Here is a 20,625-nt window from a genome sequence, read left to right as displayed (position 1 = left end):
CTGTGTGAGAACTGCTTCAGTTCTTTCACACCAAAGTCATAGCCTGACCTTTCTCTCTTTGTTCTCCCCTTCAGAGTGACCCAGGTGGGCTGTCAGTTCTGGAGCAGCTCGGTCTGGACCAGAACACAGACTTCTCAGACTTCAACGTTCAGCAGCTCCTGGACGAGCAGCGTGAGAGGATCCGCAGGGAGATCCGGAAGGAGCTGAAGATCAAGGAGGGAGCCGAGAACCTGCGCAGGGCCACGACCGACAAGAGGAATGCACAGCAGGTACGCCACAGTCTGATCCCCCGACAAGGAGGACTTGCGAAAGTCCAGAATCTGCAGGTATTTTACTTTTCACAGGGAATAAACTTCACATTACTTTGAAGGAAGATGTATCCTAGAAATCACAGCCCTCATAAATGAACAACGCAAGAGTCACTTTAATGCCTCTGAAACAAAGGCTGGTGAGATAGATGTGTGCTGGTTCATAGGGACTGGAGAGAATCATTCAGGTCACTATCGTCTAGTGTCATTTACATTTTCTAGATGAGCTCATGCTTTGTAAACACTGATTTCCTTCCCTTTTGTCCATTGAATGATAAGTCATGTGGTCTTTAGATGTGTAAAAATGGAATAATGTTGACCTGTTACACAAGGATACAGCCATACACTGAATTACTTGTTGAGGGGAAGCTTGTGGTATTAATACGCTTTTCTGTAATAATGACAATGTCTTTAAATATATCTTACAACAATTTACCTACACATGGTCTCTTTCTTTCTTTTCTATCGGTCTGTTGTCTTTTCTTGTCAAACTTTTCTTACTTTTTTTTTTTCCCCCATTGCAAATACAGGAAGCAAGTTTATGCCCCAACTGCACAAATTCATTAACCGATCCATCAAATAGCAGTAGTGGTTAAATCATTCTTATTATTGGTTTGATTTTATTAGCAGAAGCTTCAGACAGTCTGAGGGTGTGTTGACTAGTTTAAGAATCAAAATACATTGATTGTTTTCAAATGTAGAAATAGTTCAAAGAAAACTTCCCATTCTCTTGCTCATATTCTTCTTTATATCTACGCTTTCCATTAGGTAACCATATTTATTGATTAATAAGGATGAAATGTATAATCTCCAACACATATTAAATGTTTCTGCCTTGTTTTTTTCCCTACAGGTGGACAGTCAGCTGAGGTCTTCAAACCGCAAGTTGGACAACCTTCATGCGCAGCTCCAGGAGCTGGACGCTCACATAGTGGTGAAGGGGGGAGAGGAAAACAAAGGTGAGAATCTCACTCTTTCTGTCACGTCTTTGGAATTACCCATGACTTCATACATCGGTTTTTGTAACAACGATGGCGAAGAGGACTGATTTTTAGGGGGGTTTTTTCGGCTTGATTGTCCAGTTATGTGGACACTAACTCACTCAACACCTCACTGAAATTTCCTCCAAGCTGCTGTACACGCTCACTCCGAATAAAAGTCTCTCATTCCCTTTTTCTCAGGTGCCAATACCTGTTGAGTTTTAAAGTTGAACAATATTTCATGCATGACCACACACCCGCTACCAAGCACATTTAGGAATCGATTTATGGGGTCATATAAACAATCGGAAAGTTGGGGTCTGTGGTCAGTTGGAAACCAATGTGGCTTTAAGAGTCTTATGTTTTTTTCTTTTTTGGGTAAAACACTATTCAAAGCAGAAACATATAAACCACGTCAACTGTGGCACATTGGATCTTTTTCCCATCTTCATGTATATAAAAGCCCTGTTTGCTGCAGTACAACCCCAGGAGTGCAACAATATTATTAGACATTGCGTGAAATTCCCTCAAGGGTGCTTTCGTTTTCATGCGCACCATGTGAAACCTCGTCTTGGTCCTTATTATATCGTCTCCAACCTTTTCCTGTTCCACATAGATGAGTGTCCTCAGTCTCCCGGGGCAGAAAGTCGTACATCAGCCCACAAGGAACGCATCACTGCCCTGGAGAGACAGCTCAACATCGAGCTCAAAGTCAAACAGGGGGTTGAGAACATGATTCCCATCTACGCCAATGGATCCACGAAGGTAAAGAAACATCTACTCTGACGCTGTACCGCTTTTTATATAAAATTGCTATAATAAACAGCAGACCACCGAGAAGAGAAATATAGTATGGCTCCCTAAGGGCAGATGATTTTTTTTATTTTTATTTGTGTTGTCCCAGATTGAAAATGTTATTTCATATTTGTTCGGGTATCCATGTATAAAATATATCTTTTTCCATCTGCAGCATTAGAATAATATGTATCTTTGCAGCACAATATATTGCAACTGTTCCCTTAATGTCAACAGGACAAAAGAAATGGGATATGCACATAGTAACCCTCCCCCCAGCTGACTGATAACCAACAGCATGCGTGTGTTCATGATCTTGTAATCTGCTGACTCGGCAGATATCTTCTAAACGTGTTATACATCATATCTAAATCGGTCCAAATGCTGACACTTCTTCACTCACTTAATTACTTTAAATTACCCCTCCTCCGCTTGTTCAGCATCGGTTTGACTTTGTCTTTTGACCTTGTTTCTATACCTCCACTTTCTTCATTGTTTCACCGGAAAGGAAAAGAAAGCAGGGATAGGACAGCCTTACAGAGCAGTCTTTTTGTATTCCTAATAAAAGCCCTGTTTTCCTGCCATTCAAATTCAAGTCTGTTCCTTGTATTACATCATATTTCTTTCAACTTCCCATCGTGTCGTTTACCTTTTTTTTTTTTTTTTTCCCCCCAAATGTACTGTACTGGTCTGGATTCAAGACAACCCTTTATTTTACGAATGCAGACCCATTCTTGTTTCGAATGAAGGCAGATTCTTATGTGTTTCATGGGTAAAAGACCCAGGAAACAAGATGACCACACCTTCTCAAACCTGTCTTATGTTTTATTTCTTATATTTGGACCAATTGAGTATTTTTTTCCCCCCGACTATATAGGACAAGAAGATGCTGCAGACCGCCCAGCAGATGCTGCAGGACAGCAAAACAAAAATTGACATCATCCGCATGCAAATCCGCAAAGCTGTTCAGGCCACTGAACACAATGACGATATACCAGGTGAGTTTCTGACACTTGAAACAAATAGAGCAGAAATAGAGCAAAAGACAAATCGGAGCAGAGAGAGATAGTGAAAATAAACAGAAGTATCAATCCAGTCTCTTATTGGCTAGGCTGTAATTACATGGTCAGTGCTTTAAACTACTACAGCGTCCAATACTGGGCTCAACAGGAAAGCTTCAAATGGCAGGAAAATGGGTCTGTTGGAGATAAATCAATAATGGTACTGAAATTAAATCCAGTGTATTTATTTTCTAATGCACATAAACCCAGAAAAAGCATATATTTTAATTACCTGCACCTGAATATCATTTGAATCAGATATTGCAAAAATATTGAGGCTGTGGTTTCAAGTTACTGGTCATCTGGACATGACGGGGAGCTTTTAGCAGCTCGTTCCTCTATATTAGATCTGCTTTCTTCTTCTCTGCACGTTATACAGCAGCTCCAGACAGCAGACGCACAAAAGCATAAACAGATCAATGGCAAGCAAGTGCAGTGTTTTTCCCCGGGTCGTATGAAGAGGATAGTTGGTTTTGATCCAGTGCGTGCGTGCGTGCGTGCGTGCGTGCGTGCGTGCGTGCGTGCGTGCGTGCGTGCGTGCGTGCGTGCGTGCGTGCGTGGTCAAATATTGGAGTGAGCAACACAAAGCCTGTGAAATAGCCCACCTGGTGCATTAACACTGTCCAGACACAGAGGCACAACACAAAGACACAACTGCCCCGACCAAACAGGTGGGCAGATGAAAAGTGTTTGACAGACCTAGATGCTTGCAGTATAATCCCCCCGTCTGTGGAGGCAAAGCGAAACCCTGTTTGATGTGAATGTTGCAGTTTTAGGACCACTGCAGTGCAGATAAAAGCTCCATGTACCTTTTTGTTGTTTACACTTTTAAACATCTTGTCAAAGGTCTTTTACCTAATGCACACGTTGCCTTCTGCTTCAGTCACTTTACATGTAGTGGCAGAGTGATCAATGAAAGGGCAGGTAGAAAGGTTTCTGCCGGGCGGTGAGTGGCGTCGTCCATTAGGACCTCGCTGGAAAAACAGGCCAGTTGATGACGTTCACAGGAGAAGGAGGGTCTGTAGAATGTAGCAGGGAGGGAAATGAGCATCGAAGAGTTGAAGTTAAAACAATGGCCACATCAAACTGAGTGAGCGGAGGACTGTTTGGAAAGTGGGTGTAGGGATGTAAGATTATTTACAGGCTTTTGATGGAGATACTCTTGTGTCCCGCATGTGGAAAACCGAAAAGGGTTTGTGATGATCTGCACTTCTACCCAAATGTATTTCAGCAGCTTCCACAAGAAATCAGTTTTAAATGGTGTAATCTGAAGTGCTCCGGCTGTACCACAGACACTTCGCCAACTTCTTTTCAAATGTGATATGATTGTAGCAGCTAATGTATTCTCCAGCTGAGTTGGGAGAAGAGCTCTGATTTATGAGTCTCATTTCAAACAATAACATCCAGACACAAGTGACCCAACTTAAGTAAAATCACTTGAGCCAACTCAGAGATTGTGCAGCTCCCCGTGGATTCACAAAATATTTTCTACATCACTAAACTCAGCATACGTGTCAACGCTTCTACTTTCCCCCTGGGATCTCCCATGTTTTATGCTTTTTTCCACTCTGTCTTTTAGTTTAAATATGTTCCTGTACGCATCCTATATTTATAGCTTAGTTCGAGAGAAATGCATGAAGAGGAGCCCGTCCAATGTGTTTCCGGCACTTACCTCTACTAAAGCAAACCGCAGTGTGTAGTTCTTTAGCTGTGAAGTGTTATATACAATATCAATGATTCCAATCTTTTGAAAGCGGCATATTCCCCCACGTCTCTGTTTGGAACTCTCATGCAGCCTTAGAGCATAGATCCTAGTTCATTTGTGCAAATAACTTTAGCCAATAGAGAATAGGTGGAAAAGAGAGCAGGAATATAAATGATTCACTACTTTTCAAAAATGTCTTTTTCAGTTTTTCTATTGCCTGCTACCTTCTTTTAACAATTTATTCTGCAAATCATTAAATGTGGTAGCTTCCTATCTTCCTCCAAGCTGACCAAAGACGATGAGAAAATACACAAGTCGCTCAAGCTTTCCGACGATTACTAGAATTGTCTAGATTTAAGGCTGCTTACCGGTTTGCAAATAACAAATTTTGTTATTGGACGGGAGATGAATCTTGTCAGTTAATTCAGTGAGTCATGTACCTGATTGACAACACGGTTTGAAATGATGAACATATTGGTTATTTTTACCTCCTTTTTTTTAAGACTATGCGATTGTGGCAGTACTACCAGTTTATTAACTGCTACGCTGATCAACATGGACTTTATAAAGTATTATGGCAAGTCTCTCCATATTTTACCTCCTTGGGAGACTTCGTTTTGTCTGATATGATATGACAGATTAAATCAAAGGAACATGCGATTAATGTCATTATTTCACACTTTGCCTGTGGGGAATGCAGACACCAGCTCTACATAACACACTATTCCCCAGATTTCTTTTCCATGTTGCCGTTGTTTCTTCTGGTTTGTGGATCTTTCCTGGTGACTTGGTCTCGCTCCTTTAAACCACTCGCTATCACAGGGTTGTGTATAGTGTACACAGACAGACAGTCTCCAGGCACCACACCCGGTGGAGGGGTCATCCAGCAGGGCCTGGGCTCCAGGCAGAACACCTTATTAGGAGATAAAAGCATGCAGACCACTTTCTACCCTTACCCCCATCCCCCCTTCTCTATTTTCCCTCTCCTTTGCAGGGTTGTAAATGGTTCATAAGTCATAAAGATCATCCCCAATCCTTCCTGTCTGTCATCAGTCTTCACTAATCGCACATTTTAAAGTCAAATGCACCTTTTTTTTTTTTTAAGCTACTCATCCTATTTCCCTTCTCCTTATCTCTCTCATCCTCTCATCCTCTTCCCATGTGGGTGTACTCAATTGTGTTTGGCTGTTATTGTTCCATTAAACGAACCACTTTGCTCTAAATGTGTTTCATCGCTGACCCTGTGTATGTTTATTAACATTTTCTGGTGATTTGATACCCCTGCCTTTGTTTTTCTGCAGTAATATGACTACCATTAACAAGCTCTTACAATTAAGGGGTGAATTGAATTTGTTTGACTTTTGAGGCTGTATTTTTATCTGTATTTATCCATCGCAGTCGGTCTTATCTGGCTAATTTACAGTAACAATTCAGCAATTTTGAGAATGAATAAACCAGGACCAACGTTTTCTTTTCCTGTTTGCCCTGACCATGGGACACTTTGGTGCCCATTTGGAAACGGTAGAGACGAAGTTAATGTTGCCTGCTGGTGATCACTTAGGCTGTTTACCTCCCTGCAGGCACTGCTAATGTTTTCTTTGTCTGACTCTTGTGTAATGCATGACACACATTAATGCATAAACCTAACTTACTGTGCCCAGGGGACTTTGCTAAAACACCTCGCTTCCAAAACAAGAGAGCAGGCTCACTTCCTCCTGCCGACAGGGAACAAATGGACTCACTCATTGTTATTTGCCCTTCCTTCCACGCAGGTAACCAGGACCTGTTGGAGCTGCGTATCGAGGAGCTGAGGCATCACTACAGGGTAGAGCACGCCGTGGCGGAGGGGGCCAAAAACGTCCTGAGGCTACTTGGGGCCAGCAAGGTTCAGGACAAGAAAGCTCTGTCCGAGGTGAGCACGAATACACAAGAGTTTCCTTTCACGGTGGACAAAACATGCTCTCAGACATGAGGGGGAATCCCAGTGGTATCGGTGACGTCATCACACCGACAGACCCTCTGATCACAAGCCGACCTGCTCGGCTCCTCGTCTTTCTCTCCCGAGACACAAAAGACTTTTTCTGCTCTTCTTATTCTTTGACTAGAACTTTGGTGCCGTCAGAAAAACGCTTAAATTGTGTGGCTCTTTCAGCTTTTATAACATTTCTTTTAACGCTTCCTGCATAGACACAGAATATCAAAGGGACACTTAAAACACTTTAAACAAGTCGTCTATTTTCGAGTGTCTACTGCACTGCACACTCTCTGTTCATGATGTCTTTGGGGAAGCATCTGTAGAACAGCAGCTGCAACATGACACACCGGATCAAAACAACTGTCTGTCTCCTGGTTCAGCCTCCAATGAACCACCTGTTCTGTCCTGATCCTCTGTAAACTTCACTTTTTACTTGGTGAATATGTTGTTCACAAAAATCACAGTTGACTGCTTTAAGCTGACTCTAGAAGTATTTGCCCGTTAGTTTCACAACAATATGAGCGAGCACTGTAGTGACTCACTATTAACTAATCAATTGATTAACTTTGATTTAGAGTTGATTCAGCAGCTGTGTTACTATTATTTTAGCCACCTTATTAACTGACGTGAGAAGGGCAAATAAATAAAAACACCTTTCAGTGTCTTATACGCTGAACTTAACTTTGCTGCAGACTTCAAATACTAAAGTGAAGTTGCAGTTTAAATGAAACCTCTTGGCCTCGAGCAAAACGTAACTACTTGTCACGTTGCGTGAGTGATGTTGAGGCATTAGAAGGTGCAGCGTTGCCAGTTAACCTCCCCTTTTTGGAGTACATTGCATATGAGTTAGTTTTTAAGTATAGTTTTTGTAAACCAAATTTTTCTTCTACTTCTTTACAGCTCAAACACTTCGACTGTTTACAAATTGTGCAGAGAGCAGTAATGCCTTTCTTTGTCCATTGGTTAAACGGTGAATCATCCAGACCTGGTATTAACTTTGGATCATAGGCCGCCCAACTCAATATTTTCCTCTCTAATTGCAATTTGTAGTTCCTCATTACCTTTTCCCAAATTCCCAGTGTAAAATTTGTTATTAGATCTATTGCAGTATTTGTCATTTCGGGTTCCAACAAAATTGGAATTTGTATACCCGTGACCTCAATTTCTATATCAGTTTAAAGTATTTTACATCACATAATAATGACAAATCCCTGTGAAGACAATTATTCTGGGATTTTAGGATTTCCTTCAGTTCACCCCTAAAAATTCTGAAATTCCAGACGAGTCTGTTGAAACTAATGAAACATTTCAGACATGTGAAACATCTGTAAACATCAAGCAAGACCAGTTTACTTCAGGATGCATGAATAATTATAATCAGACTGATATATTTTTAGTTATCAATATCAAGTGTGTTTTTATCAATTCAGTGTCTTTATTTGTCTTATTGTATAGTTTCCTGCAGAAAAATGACACGCCTCCAATCTTTTTGCATATTTTCAGAATTTCCACACCAAGTTTATTTGACCTCAGCAGTCATTACAAAAAGGCACCGAGAACCTGTATGAAGCGATTTAGATTTTTAAATGTGTGTTATTTTTGGTTCGAATATTTAATGGGGTCTCCGCGTGTGGCTGTTGTGCAGGCGCAGTCCCGTCTCAGCGAGTCGTCTCAGCGGTTGGACCTGCTGAGGGACTCTCTGGACCAGCGCCTGGCTGAGCTCCCCAAGGATCATCCCAAAGCAAACGTCATCAAAGAGGAGTTGGTCCTGGCCTCCTCGCCTGCCTTCAGCACCCGCCACGGCGCCCCCTACCTACACAACCAGTACTGCACTCTCAACAAGCCCTCACCTCTCACTGGTGCGTCATACAAAACTACAGAGGTCAAACTCAACACACAGACTCAAAAACATCCGTATGTTAATCAAAATGACTTTAGATTTTGTTCTTACTGTTTAGAAGTTTGGACATAAAGAGACTTCGATCCATTAATTTTGACTTTCAACAGATGCAAATAGTAGGCAAGGCAAATGTATTTCTGTAGCACCGTTCAGGCACAAGGCAATTGACAGAGCGATGCTCGCAGCAGTGGTCATCCTCAAGTTAAATGTGGTTGATCATTGCTCCAGTCCAGTGATTTTATGCCTGTATTTTTCTTTGCACAGCCCACATCCTACTTTGATTTAATTTTTTTTCTTTTTCTTTTTTTTCTTTTTATAAAACTACTACTGACAAGTTGTGATGGCTTTAAGAGAGAACTTTTCTCCAGCTGTCCACCGATCTGTTTTAAACATCCAGTCTACTTATGAACTGCCGCAGGGAGATTGCGGTCTGATGTGTCAGTAGCTCCGACTAGAGGTGGGTAGGCCCGTGGGCCAAAACCGACCCACAAGATGCTCCAATCTGGCCAAACCACCAAGCAAATTGTAAACATTTCAAAGAAACCATCGCCTGTGTAGCAAACACAATTTTAAAATGAGAACCGAGCTGCTCAAAGTCATGTTGTCATGATCAGGTTGTGAAAACATACATAATGCAACAGTTGTAGATATTCTTTTGGAACATTTCACTGTATTTTGCTCCAGAAGGTCTCATCAAAATTGGCTTTATGTGGAGATTGTAGATCTAAAATGTGATTGACACTCCTGGTTGAATAGATGCCAGCTGGTGAGGAGGCAGATGTTCAGTGAATAGAGTAATCAAATATGATTACTCTATTCAAGGGCCATCTCTTGTAAACAATGTCTATTTACAAGGGATGGCCCTTGTAAACAGACATTGCAAAATTAGAAAGAAAAAAAAAACATGGTGAAAATTGGTAATTTTTTTGCATTGGCAACCTTTGTTTTAAAGTTGTTTTTACCGCTCATTGTGTGAACTTGCAGCTTAAATGGCAGCATGTTTTCATTTGTGTGATATGTTACCGTGGATGTACTGAATGATTTTCAGTCTGACACCCAATTGCTGTTTATGTACAAACATTTTTTTTAAAGAACCAGTTCATAAAATGAATAATTTCTCTTTTATATTTCACCAGATTTAATTTTCTGATCTCGCTTGTTTTGCTCCAGAAACCCCAAACACACCGCCGACTTTTGTTTTTCTTGGTCTTCAGGTACGCTACAGGTCCAGCTGCTCGGCTGTGTTGGCTTGTTAGAAGTAGTACCAGGTCGCAATAAAGGGACGGCGGTCATGCTGCCCTGCTACAGTCCTGGAGACACCAGATCCTTCATGAGGGGCAGCAAGGGCCTGTACGGCCGCAGCGGCTCAGTGAGCGGGAAGACGCCCAGCAAGACTGAGGAACTGCTCTGTAAGTCTTTGTGTCATTGTGCAAATAGATCAGTAGTGAGGGAAATGCTCAAGCGAGCCAGTTCCTTCGTCTTGCACTCAGGCAGGTTGTCTTGATCATTTTAAAATTGCCAAATGGCCTACGATAAGCTGAGTAGATAATGGCATTACATAGTCGAATGGCCGTTTCCATTCTGTGTGCTTTCAAGGTCACCTTCAATGGATTTTACTTAAATAGCACACAATTCCACTTTAGGAGCAGCTTTCACTTGATTGTTTAAATCCTCTAAAGCATTTCAGACAGCTATTTTAAAGATGTTGCACTTTCTGCTCCATCTCAGCAAATCAATACCTCGGCTTGTGTTATGTATTGCAGTGTGAGGATGAAGTGGTTTTGGTTTTATTCTAGTAAAAGCTTTAGTTTCGGGAGATAATTGCTGCGTGTGTGTGTGTCTGTGTGTTTGTGTGTCTGTGTGTGTGTGTGTGTGTGTGTGTGTGTGTGTAGCTGAGGTCAGTGCGGTGCTCAAACTGGATAACACAGTGGTGGGACAGACGGCCTGGAAGACTGTGGGAGAGCAGGCCTGGGACCAAACATTCACTGTGGAGCTGGAAAGGGTCAGTAAATATACAGAGGCTTGTCAGATCGCCACACCGAGGACAGAAAATACGAGCATCATCCGTCTTAACACTGCTTGTGTGTGTGTTTTAGTCGAGGGAGATGGAGATTGCAGTTTACTGGAAAGACTACCGCTCTCTGTGTGCTCTCAAGTACCTGAAGCTGGAGGAGTTCCTGGACAACCAGAAGCACAGAGTTCAGTTGGAGCTGGAGCCTCAGGGTCTGCTGCTGGCTGAGGTAAGACACTACCCACTCGCATAAATGTCGACATAACTGCTCATAAATGGAGAAAAGAGGACCTCTGTGCACAAAAGTAGCCTTGGCACATCTGCATACATGACATGTACGTTTCCATAAGTATGCAAAGAAATTCACATTTGCACGAACACCTACCCACAAACTGTCACGTCCACCTGTGATGGAAAACACTGCTTTGATATGTTGTAGCTGAAAAAAGCCTGGATTCAGTGGGAAGTCTGGAAATAAAAATGTGCCTGCTTTTCCTTTTTATTATTTCTTAGGTGACTTTCTTCAACCCCGTTATTGAGCGAGTTCCTCGCCTCCAGAGGCAGAAGAAAGTGTTTTCCAAGCAGCAAGGTGAGAGACACACAGGACTTTTATATCCAGAAACGGCAGAGTAGAAACTGTATTCCCTCTACTCTATTTTATTATAACAGACATTGACATGATAGGTATTTGTACTCAACCTGAAAAGAAGCATACTTCAGTCAGGCAGTTTGCTGTGTTTTGTTTTTTCATTTAGACCACAGCACCCCCTAGTGGACAATATTGTTTCATTCTGTATAGCACAGAGACACACTGTCATTCACTCCGACAGGCAATGTAGTGTCACTATTAACCTAAATGACATGTTTTTAGACTGCAAAGAAAATGTTTAATGTTTCAGGACATGTGTAGTCCCAGATCTGTGTTCAAGTCTGATTATTCTTGATTGGTGTTTTTTGGGGACTTTCATTTTCTTAATTCGCTCAATCACTGAGCAACATTCTATTTAATCACACTGACTTCATTTACATTGCCAACAACATTTCTTTCATATACTATTCATTGTGGTTCAATACTATTTATTGCTTATAATCTATGATATATTTTATCAGAATCTACAGGTTTGAGAAAATAGTAGAAAATGTAGTGCCATTTATGAGTGGCAGTTATGTCATTTTATTTTTGTGGGACCATGAATCATTTCCTCTTACAGCTGCATCTGAATCTTTGGGATTATCCTATTGTTTTTCAGAATATGTGAATTAAAAAGTCTGAACCTATCTTCACATTTAATAGTGATGATGGTTTGTCAAGAGGGGGCATGGTTTTTATTGTTTTTGTTTAGATACTGTATTTGATTTCAGTGACTGTCTGTCTGTTCTCAGATAAATGCATCAAACCACAAATTTAATCAAACCAAACATCTGCGAGTCTCGCTCTTACATAACGACGGCACGTGTCCGTCTCTGTGTGCGTTTCCAGGCAAGGCGTTCCTCCGGGCTCGTCAGATGAACGTGGACATCGGGACGTGGGTGAGGCTGCTCCGAAACGCCATCCCCACCGTCAACAACTCAGGAACCTACAGTCCCAATGCACACAGCGTCGCACTCAACGCTGGGTGAGACTCGCACAAGTATTCAGAGTTCCACACCTGTGTGTGACCTTTGATAGCAATCTGTGTTTCCACACTATCAACCAGCAGCTTTCCTTCAACCTTTTTCTCCTCGTGTTTCCTGGAAAACACTGAAGCATGGGATGTTTTCTCTACCCCGTGTCTAATGACCCTTTTGTGTTTTGTCCGTCTGTCGGCCTGCATCGGTGCGTGGGTCCGTCCCTGTTTGTGTCCGTGTGGATTTTTCAGGGAGATCTCGGTGGAGAAGTTGAGTCTGGACAGCGACTCGCCGATAAGAGGCGATTACAAGAGAGACTCGGACACACACACCCCGGTGAGGCAGACAGAGAGAGAGGAAACCTGGGAGACAGGAGAGGTGTGTGCAAACGTGTAAAAATATATGAATAAAGCTTTCCTGTCAAATCATTGTAGGGAAAAGAAAAAGAGTAGATAGTCGATAATATATAAAAAGAAATTGGAGAAATCAACATTTTGACTGTTTAGTGTTACTTTAATCCTCAAATTATGTAATAATGAATGATTATAGTTACAAGTTAGGTTTGAACAGTAAGATCACAGATTTAGCTGAGTTTTCGATAAGACACAAAGAAGTGTACAAATAGACTTAACTGCATTTTCTAAATATATAAAAGCATCTTCTACTTCATATTTGTCTACTGCGGGAAACACGGCTTGAGAAAGATTGATGTATAACTCGACACTGAGACCTGGAACAATTCAGCCGATTGCATTAAGCTGCGACAGGAAGAGCCAGAGAACCTTTTCACCAGTAAAATCACAAAACATCAAATCCATACTGTGAGGGGGAGATCAGATGGCGCTGGTTGGGGCCCCCTCTCAACTAAATGAGTTTGACATTCCTTGTTACGTGCCACATTACTCCTAAAAGACCAGAAAACCAAAGAAATCAAGCACAATGTAGAACCATATATTGTTTTTGGTCAACATAGAAACATCTGATGTTAACGTTCACCTAGAAGTCTGTGGTTTCAGTGAGAATGGAATAAAATTGGATAAATCATATTTGAAATTATTTTTAGAATGTGATTTACGGTTATTGCACACTGAGGCTGAAATGTCTGCTCAATAGGGAGAAGAGCCTCCCTAAACTGTCTTCATCAGGCCGATTGACGTATTTATTATGAGACTAAGGATGTGTGTATTACTCCTGCCATAGATCCAAAAACTGAACGGTGTATCTTCCCAGAGGGATGGACGGAGAGTGTCACTTCCATTACTTCTCGCCTTCTGTTGTGTGTCTTATGACCTCCCTCTCTCTGTCGGTCTTTTCCTTTGTTTCTCTCCTCGCATGCGCCCGATAGGACCGACTGCCAGTCATCGAGCCCTTCTCCCCCCGAGACCTCACCCCCGAGTCCCCTGTCCGAACCCCGTCTGTTGGCAGGTAGACACACCAACACGGACGCGTCGTGTCATGTGCATGTATTCCTTCTCCTGCGCGCAGTATGTCGGTAATTCGAACGACAGGTTAACTGGTAGCGGCAAGAAAAGAGCATAAATGAATGCAGATTGAGTCTGTAAGTCATTTCTGCCTTGTGATGTCAAGGAATAAAAGAAAAATGTTTTGACTTCCGTTACCTTTTGTACGGATCTATACAGATCCCAATTTTTGTTTATCTGCAAGGAAAAATATCTGTTGTTTCAAATGAATACTCTATAGCCCGCTGCACCGACATTCACTGATGTTTTGTGAGCTGCTGACATATTTTATAAACCCCGTGATTTGTGCTGTCTGCTATACACTGTGTGTGTGTGTGTGTGTGTGTGTGTCGGTCTCTGCAGCCGGCAGAAGAAAGGTCCTCTGTCTCTGCAGGATTTCAGGCTGATCGCTGTGCTGGGCAGGGGGCACTTTGGGAAGGTGATTGAACTGTTTCTTATCGACTCTGACTATAAAGCTGGAAAATAATCCATAGAAATATTCACCCAACGGGTCAGTTTAAGCTCTAATGTTTTGCTCATTGTTGAGCTTTTTCATCGTTTTTAATACCCGTAATAAAAGAAGAGAGAACTTTGTCTTTGAAATTCATTAAGGTTTTCATTACTTTTACTCATCAAAACCATAAACGGACACATTGTTTGTCTTTGTGTCTTTAGGTGTTGTTGTCTGAGTACAAGAAGACGGGCACGATGTTTGCCATCAAAGCCCTGAAAAAAGGAGATATTGTAGCGCGGGATGAGGTGGAAAGGTTTGTGTGATTGACTGCTGTTTTTCTGCTCTGGAGCTTCATGACTGCATTTATCCTCTGTGTTTATTCTTTGGTGCTGTAAACTCTGTGATTAGGCCTCATCTGTGGGCTCCGTGTGGGTGTTTCATCAGCCAAATTAAAACAAATTGTATAATTATGTGCAAAATGTCCCTGTAATCGTTCTACTCTCCTCTGCATCTTCCTCAGTTTTTTTTTTTTCTTCGTCCCTCTCTTGTTTTTCTCGCTCACCTCATTTCACCTATTCTTCTTCTTTCTCCTGCAGTCTCATGTGCGAGAAACGCATCTTTGAGATTGTGAATCTTTCACACCATCCCTTCCTGGTCAACCTGTTCGCCTGCTTCCAAACACCAGAGCACGTGTGTTTTGTGATGGAGTACACGGCAGGGGGCGATCTGATGATGCACATCCACACAGACGTCTTCACTGAGCCACGAGCCGTGTACGTACTAATCAGTTTTTATTTTGTTTTGTTTTTTGTAACTCTGACAGTCTTCACAACAAACATTTTGGACATGAAAGAAATGTACAGCTATAAACGGTATTAGTCATGACGGTTTCTTATGATGAGTCATCCCGCAAAATCGCAATCTTCACAAAGTTAGAGAATAGGCCCCGACAGCAAGTTAAAATTTTAGGTCTTAATGTTTTTTTAATTGATTTTGGCTGTTGAGATCCAGCTGCCGGAAGACTTATCACTTACACATAGTCTGCTACCGTTGCACGTTTTGCACTAAACCTCGTTTTTTAAACTCCTCAGTACATTTACAAGTCTGATAAATGTGTATTTTTACAGAAGTCCAAACATTGTAACATATTGATTATACTGTCCTCCTTTTGGTTATGATTTCATGCAGAAGAGTTCATGCTGGGAAAAGGCAGCCCCCTGACCCCTCACTTTGAGAACTCCTTCCCTAAAAACGTTGGTCATTAGTCATTTTAATAAACAAACTTGTAATTTAAGAAGAACTGCTTATCATGTGTGTGTGATTGAGCAATGGCAAAGATATTCAACTGTACTTGCAGGAAATCTGGTTGTTTTAGACAGGGTTATGCTAAACAACTAGTTTCCCCAACTATATCTAAGTTAAGAGCCAAACTTCAATTTAGTAAATTCTTGGTTTAGTCCCATAAATTCCTGTTTATTTTCATGGAAAGTTTCAAACTTTCAAAATTCCAGAAATTTTGCAACCCTGCTTAGCTCATGGCAGCAGTTTTATTAATTCAAGAGAACTGGTGGTGATAACGGTGGTGGTATGGTGTTTAAGCTTTCATTGCACAAACCACAGAGGCTTTTCCTCGCCAGCAGAAGTACAATGTCCTCCTCCCCTGCAGTTTGTCAGACCGCCGACAGTCGCCATGATCGCAGCAACCCTCTAATCTGACGGCAAGGTTTCAGTTGGTGATTGAAACGTTCGTGTTTCATGCTTTCACAACAAGGTTTCACTCGTGTCTTGTTCTTGCTTGGACTTCAGGTTCTATTCAGCCTGCGTGGTTCTTGGACTCCAGTTCCTCCATGAACACAAGATTGTGTACAGGTGAGCAAGGACCTTTTTTTTAATGTTATTAGTTGTTCCAGCATCGAGGAGACATGACACGCCTTGCCTCTTTGTGTGTTTGAAGAATCCCACAAGAAATGTCAACATTTTTATTATTTCCTGACTGAGAACATTAGCTCGTAGCACTAAACACCACAGTGTGTTTTTTTTTTTAATCCACCACTTTTTAATCTAGAATACATTGATGAATTAACATGAAATACTGTACATACACAAAGGATAAATCCCACCAGCTCTGATGGTGTTGATACTCTTACATCTTGCACTCTGAGTTTGACATTAGTTGTCTTGATACAGTAACGCCTGAAGGCGCCGCTCAGACGGTCATAGATGTGTTTACATGTCCTGCCTCACCTGCATCTCCTCTCCTTCAGAGACCTCAAGCTTGACAACCTGCTGCTAGATACCGACGGTTACGTGAAGATCGCTGACTTTGGATTGTGCAAAGAAGGTAGCGTAACAATGTTCCTGCCTCACAGATGATGTTTATGCCTAAAAGCGGGAATATAAAGATATTTCATAATGTGGTGAAAACAGCCGAGTTAGATTTTGTCAACCATCATGAGCTGACTGGACAAATAAGATTTCAATTCAGCCGCAGTTTCTTTGCTCTGCCTCGGCCTGCAGGAATGGGTTATGGGGACCGGACCAGCACCTTCTGTGGGACGCCAGAGTTTCTGGCCCCAGAGGTCCTCACAGATACGTCCTACACCAGAGCAGTTGACTGGTGGGGCCTGGGGGTCCTCATCTATGAAATGCTGGTGGGAGAGGTGAGAACTTTTAAATACTTGGTGCGATTGACTGGCCCGTTCAATGAATCACTGGATGTTGTAAACACCTGCACACATCACGGGCGCATTCATGTTGCATTGATCTGATGCTGTGGCGTACTTTCACTGTGACGATTGGAGGAGAGACGATGTTTCTTTAGATTATGATTTACAGACAGATTTCCGTGTTTCTGGGCCAAAGGCAGCAGGAGAGATGAAATCCTGAATGCGCTCAGTCTTCATTTAGAGATTTTAGAAAAACACAAGATTCTTGAATTGAGAAACAAAACTACGCTCTCTGACTATGAAGTTTCTCCACCAAATGTAGATTAAACGTACTTTTCACGGGCACTTTTTCCCATGACCCATTTTAAGCTCATTATTGTTAAATTTTTACTTTCATTTTCTATTTTAGAGCAATGAACAGGCAGAGTTTATAGCTTCATTGTATATTCTTAGTGATTTTTGTTTTAGTTATTTGACTTTAGCTCCATATAGTTGATCGCCCAGTTTTTAGAGGTTTTGACACTGGTTAGACTAAATCTGCAAGTCTGTGTATAAAATGTGTATAAAACCTGTAATGAATCTGTCACTGAATCAAACTAGTTTCACTAATGGTCGGAAACAGGATGTTGAAGGGGTAAGATGTATCACAGGAATACCCAGTATTTATAGTATACTTAACATTTAGCGTGAAGGCTTTTTAATGTTTCAAGTGTATGTGACTCAGAAACCTCACACGTGTTTGCTGTGGCTAACACGTCGACCTGTCAATTTTCAGATCTCTAAAATAGATTGTACCGAGTCAAATGTGTGTTTCTGTGTGCGTGTGTGTGCGCAGTCCCCATTCCCAGGGGACGATGAAGAGGAGGTGTTTGACAGCATTGTGAATGATGAAGTCCGCTACCCACGCTTCCTCTCCACTGAGGCCATTGGCATCATGAGAAGAGTAAGCACAACAGAGACACACGAACTATACACGGCAAACTTTGCTTCTTACATGCGAGACGTTTATTTGCCACCACATCGAACCATCGGACACGCTCTTAATCGCGATTGGCTATAATATGAATAGTTCCTTACTCTTGTTTGTGTCTTTGTGCGCTCAGCTGCTGAGGAGGAATCCTGAGAGACGATTGGGTTCTGGTGAGAAGGACGCAGAGGAGGTGAAGAAGCAGCCATTTTTCAGAGTAAGTGCACTTGTGGATACGTTCTGGGAACTGCAGACATCTTAACGTTTCACTCCGGCCGACTGTGCCTCAGAGCATCCCTCCGTGGGAAACCCCCAAAAATCAATTGCGGCGTTGTATAATAGTCGTCTTTTCAAATAACTGATTAGTTTTCCTTGATGTGACAAACAAACAAACCCCAACAATTTGATTTGTTTCAGAATCATCATCCAGAATATGTAAGAAATTCAGGTTTTGATGCTCATGAGGCCAAAGCAGCCAGCAGGAGGAAGAAAGAAGTGAGACAGAGGAGTGGATTTATTTAATAAAGTGCAGCCTTGGTGGGGAGGAAACTATTAACAACAAACCCTGTGAAGTGCAGTGATCATTATACACCAGGGAGTTTAGGAGAACGGACAGAAAGATGTTGATTATCTGCTGGTTCTGCTAACTACAGTTTTTGCATCGTCTCATTATATTAGACAATATAATGTAAAATATTCCAAACATCAAGCTGAAAAAAGTCCAAATAAACTGCTAAACTACAGCGTGTAAAACTAAAGAGTAGTCCAAACAATAAACACAAAGTAATTGTGTGTCATTATTTCATAAATAACCTTTAAAAAATAATTTAAAAAAATTTGATAAATTGATTTATCAGACAGAGTTGTTGCTCGGTTTAATCAGTCTGTTGTGATTTTTCTGAAGTGCATCTCGTCGGTTTCGACCTTGTAAAGACGAGTTTCACTCAGGATTAAACTTTAGTAGATTATTGACTCTCTTCTTCAACACCTGCCCTCCGTGTCCTTGCAGAACGTGGACTGGGAGGCGCTGCTGCAGAGGAAGTTGCCCCCTCCGTTCGTCCCCTCCATCGTGGGGAAAGAGGACGTCAGCAACTTCGACGAGGAGTTCACCACTGAGCCGCCGACGCTCACGCCGCCGCGCGAGCCCCGTGTGCTCTCGCGCAAAGACCAGGACAGCTTCCGGGACTTTGACTACGTCTCCGACCTCTGTTAACGCTCCGAGGAATGTTGGATTTCGAAGGCGTTGCGACGGGGCTTTTCTATCCGGAGCGGCGCTGTACCGACCGCCTGCGCTCGCCTGCCGTTACCGACACTGTGAAGGAATGTCAGAGAGACGGGAGGCAGACCGTCTGTGTTGTGTGTGTCTGCGGAGTTTCAAAGATCATGGACTGAGATGAGGACCAGGACTGGAGTTAAATGTTTTATCAACAACAGAAGGATAAACAAGTCGTCCCCCCCCCCCACAGTCTTTACTGCCTCCTCCCGTCCTCCGGTAGGTCACCTGAGGAGCTCGCTGTTTCTTTGTAGATTGATTGTTTAGGGGGTTGCTCAGTGGCCTCTAGTACCAATGCCTTACATTTGTATTTTGTTCCACAGAAAAGCATTTTAGTTTTTATTGGAGGCCCTTTTCACGCCGTAGAAGCATCAGCAGGAAGAGAAGGGATGACAGAAAACATTCAAGAGTCTCCGCTCAAATCTTCTGACTTCATGACTGATGCTCGGTAAATTTTGAGTTAACTCCGGGGTAAACAACCACTGTCCTATTCCAGATTGCAGACAAGTCTTATTTAATGACCGTAGACTGCTCGAGGGCGCATTATTCAATATTCTTTTTATTTTTTAATTGGCCGTCTAGATTTTAGGAAAGATTTCATACCGACATGATGGCATAAAAGCCATGCGGCGGACTATTTTTAATCAAAGAAAGGTTTAAGCACTAAACTGCGATATAACAAACACATTAATCCTATTGTGTTACATGTTTCCACAGGTTTCAACTTTTTCTCTGAATGTCAGACTTTCAGTTCCTAAACCAGCACTGAGTTTAAAAAAAGAGAGAAAAGGAAAAAAAAGAAAGAAATGGTTGCATGGTTTTGTGTCCACTTCCCTAAACTCACTGATCTAAATGTGCTGGTGGAAACAGCTGGGGGTTGCCGTACTTGAAACAAACCTCATTAGTAGAACCCAGTAGAGATGCCTTACATCCCCCCTCCTCTTGGCAATACATTTCTGCAAGGACAGGATCATTCGAGGGCAAAAGGACTAATGTTGAAGTCGTCCCCCCCTCCCTCCGACACATCCTGAGCGCTGGAGAGGTTTGTCATGAAGCTGTTTGTATGACCGTGTGGATTTTACTTATCTTGTGTACGACAATATGAACCAATGTGAGCGTATGAGATGACTTATTTTATAAAGAAAACCTGGAGTGAATGATTTGTCTGTTTATTGTCACAGGGTGGGGTGGGGGTCGAGCACCAGCACTACAATAAGATGTTTGATCAAACACCTCAGACTTTGGAATAAGACGCACACCGTGCACAGGTAGTTCCATGAGTCAATATTTGTCAGAATTTAGTAGAAGCGCATCGGACAATATAGAGTATTTGATCATCTATTCATCATGTGAAACACCCTGGTCATGCATCATTTTGTCTATAAGCCAAAACTTGGACACATGACACAATAGAAGTGACATAAATGTGCTTTAATAATCTTTCAACACTGGAAACTGACAT

The 20,625-nt window shown here is 42.0% G+C and overlaps 1 protein-coding gene across 1 annotated transcript in view; it reads left to right on the top strand.

Moving 5' to 3' along the window:
* The window catches only part of pkn1a (protein kinase N1a), a 49,830-nt gene extending 29,512 nt beyond the window's left edge, over window positions 1-20,318 (top strand). The window contains exons 2-23 of the mRNA XM_080463890.1: window positions 75-269; window positions 1,162-1,267; window positions 1,905-2,053; window positions 2,961-3,081; window positions 6,622-6,761; window positions 8,470-8,683; window positions 9,939-10,133; window positions 10,617-10,726; window positions 10,821-10,964; window positions 11,249-11,324; window positions 12,216-12,351; window positions 12,595-12,721; window positions 13,689-13,768; window positions 14,167-14,242; window positions 14,479-14,570; window positions 14,854-15,030; window positions 16,064-16,126; window positions 16,522-16,598; window positions 16,775-16,917; window positions 17,759-17,866; window positions 18,027-18,107; window positions 18,900-20,318. Of these exons, the coding sequence (XP_080320016.1) occupies window positions 75-269; window positions 1,162-1,267; window positions 1,905-2,053; window positions 2,961-3,081; window positions 6,622-6,761; window positions 8,470-8,683; window positions 9,939-10,133; window positions 10,617-10,726; window positions 10,821-10,964; window positions 11,249-11,324; window positions 12,216-12,351; window positions 12,595-12,721; window positions 13,689-13,768; window positions 14,167-14,242; window positions 14,479-14,570; window positions 14,854-15,030; window positions 16,064-16,126; window positions 16,522-16,598; window positions 16,775-16,917; window positions 17,759-17,866; window positions 18,027-18,107; window positions 18,900-19,103 (2,814 nt within the window). The 3' untranslated portion in view covers window positions 19,104-20,318. The remainder of the gene's footprint in view (window positions 1-74; window positions 270-1,161; window positions 1,268-1,904; window positions 2,054-2,960; window positions 3,082-6,621; window positions 6,762-8,469; window positions 8,684-9,938; window positions 10,134-10,616; window positions 10,727-10,820; window positions 10,965-11,248; window positions 11,325-12,215; window positions 12,352-12,594; window positions 12,722-13,688; window positions 13,769-14,166; window positions 14,243-14,478; window positions 14,571-14,853; window positions 15,031-16,063; window positions 16,127-16,521; window positions 16,599-16,774; window positions 16,918-17,758; window positions 17,867-18,026; window positions 18,108-18,899) is intronic.
* Window positions 20,319-20,625: the final 307 nt, after the last annotated feature.

Source organism: Lipophrys pholis (assembly GCF_963383615.2).
Source record: "Lipophrys pholis genome assembly, chromosome: 5".
In the NCBI taxonomy this organism is placed as follows: domain Eukaryota; kingdom Metazoa; phylum Chordata; class Actinopteri; order Blenniiformes; family Blenniidae; genus Lipophrys; species Lipophrys pholis.
Note: the sequence above shows the minus strand (reverse complement) of the source record. Positions and strands in the feature narration are given on the sequence as shown.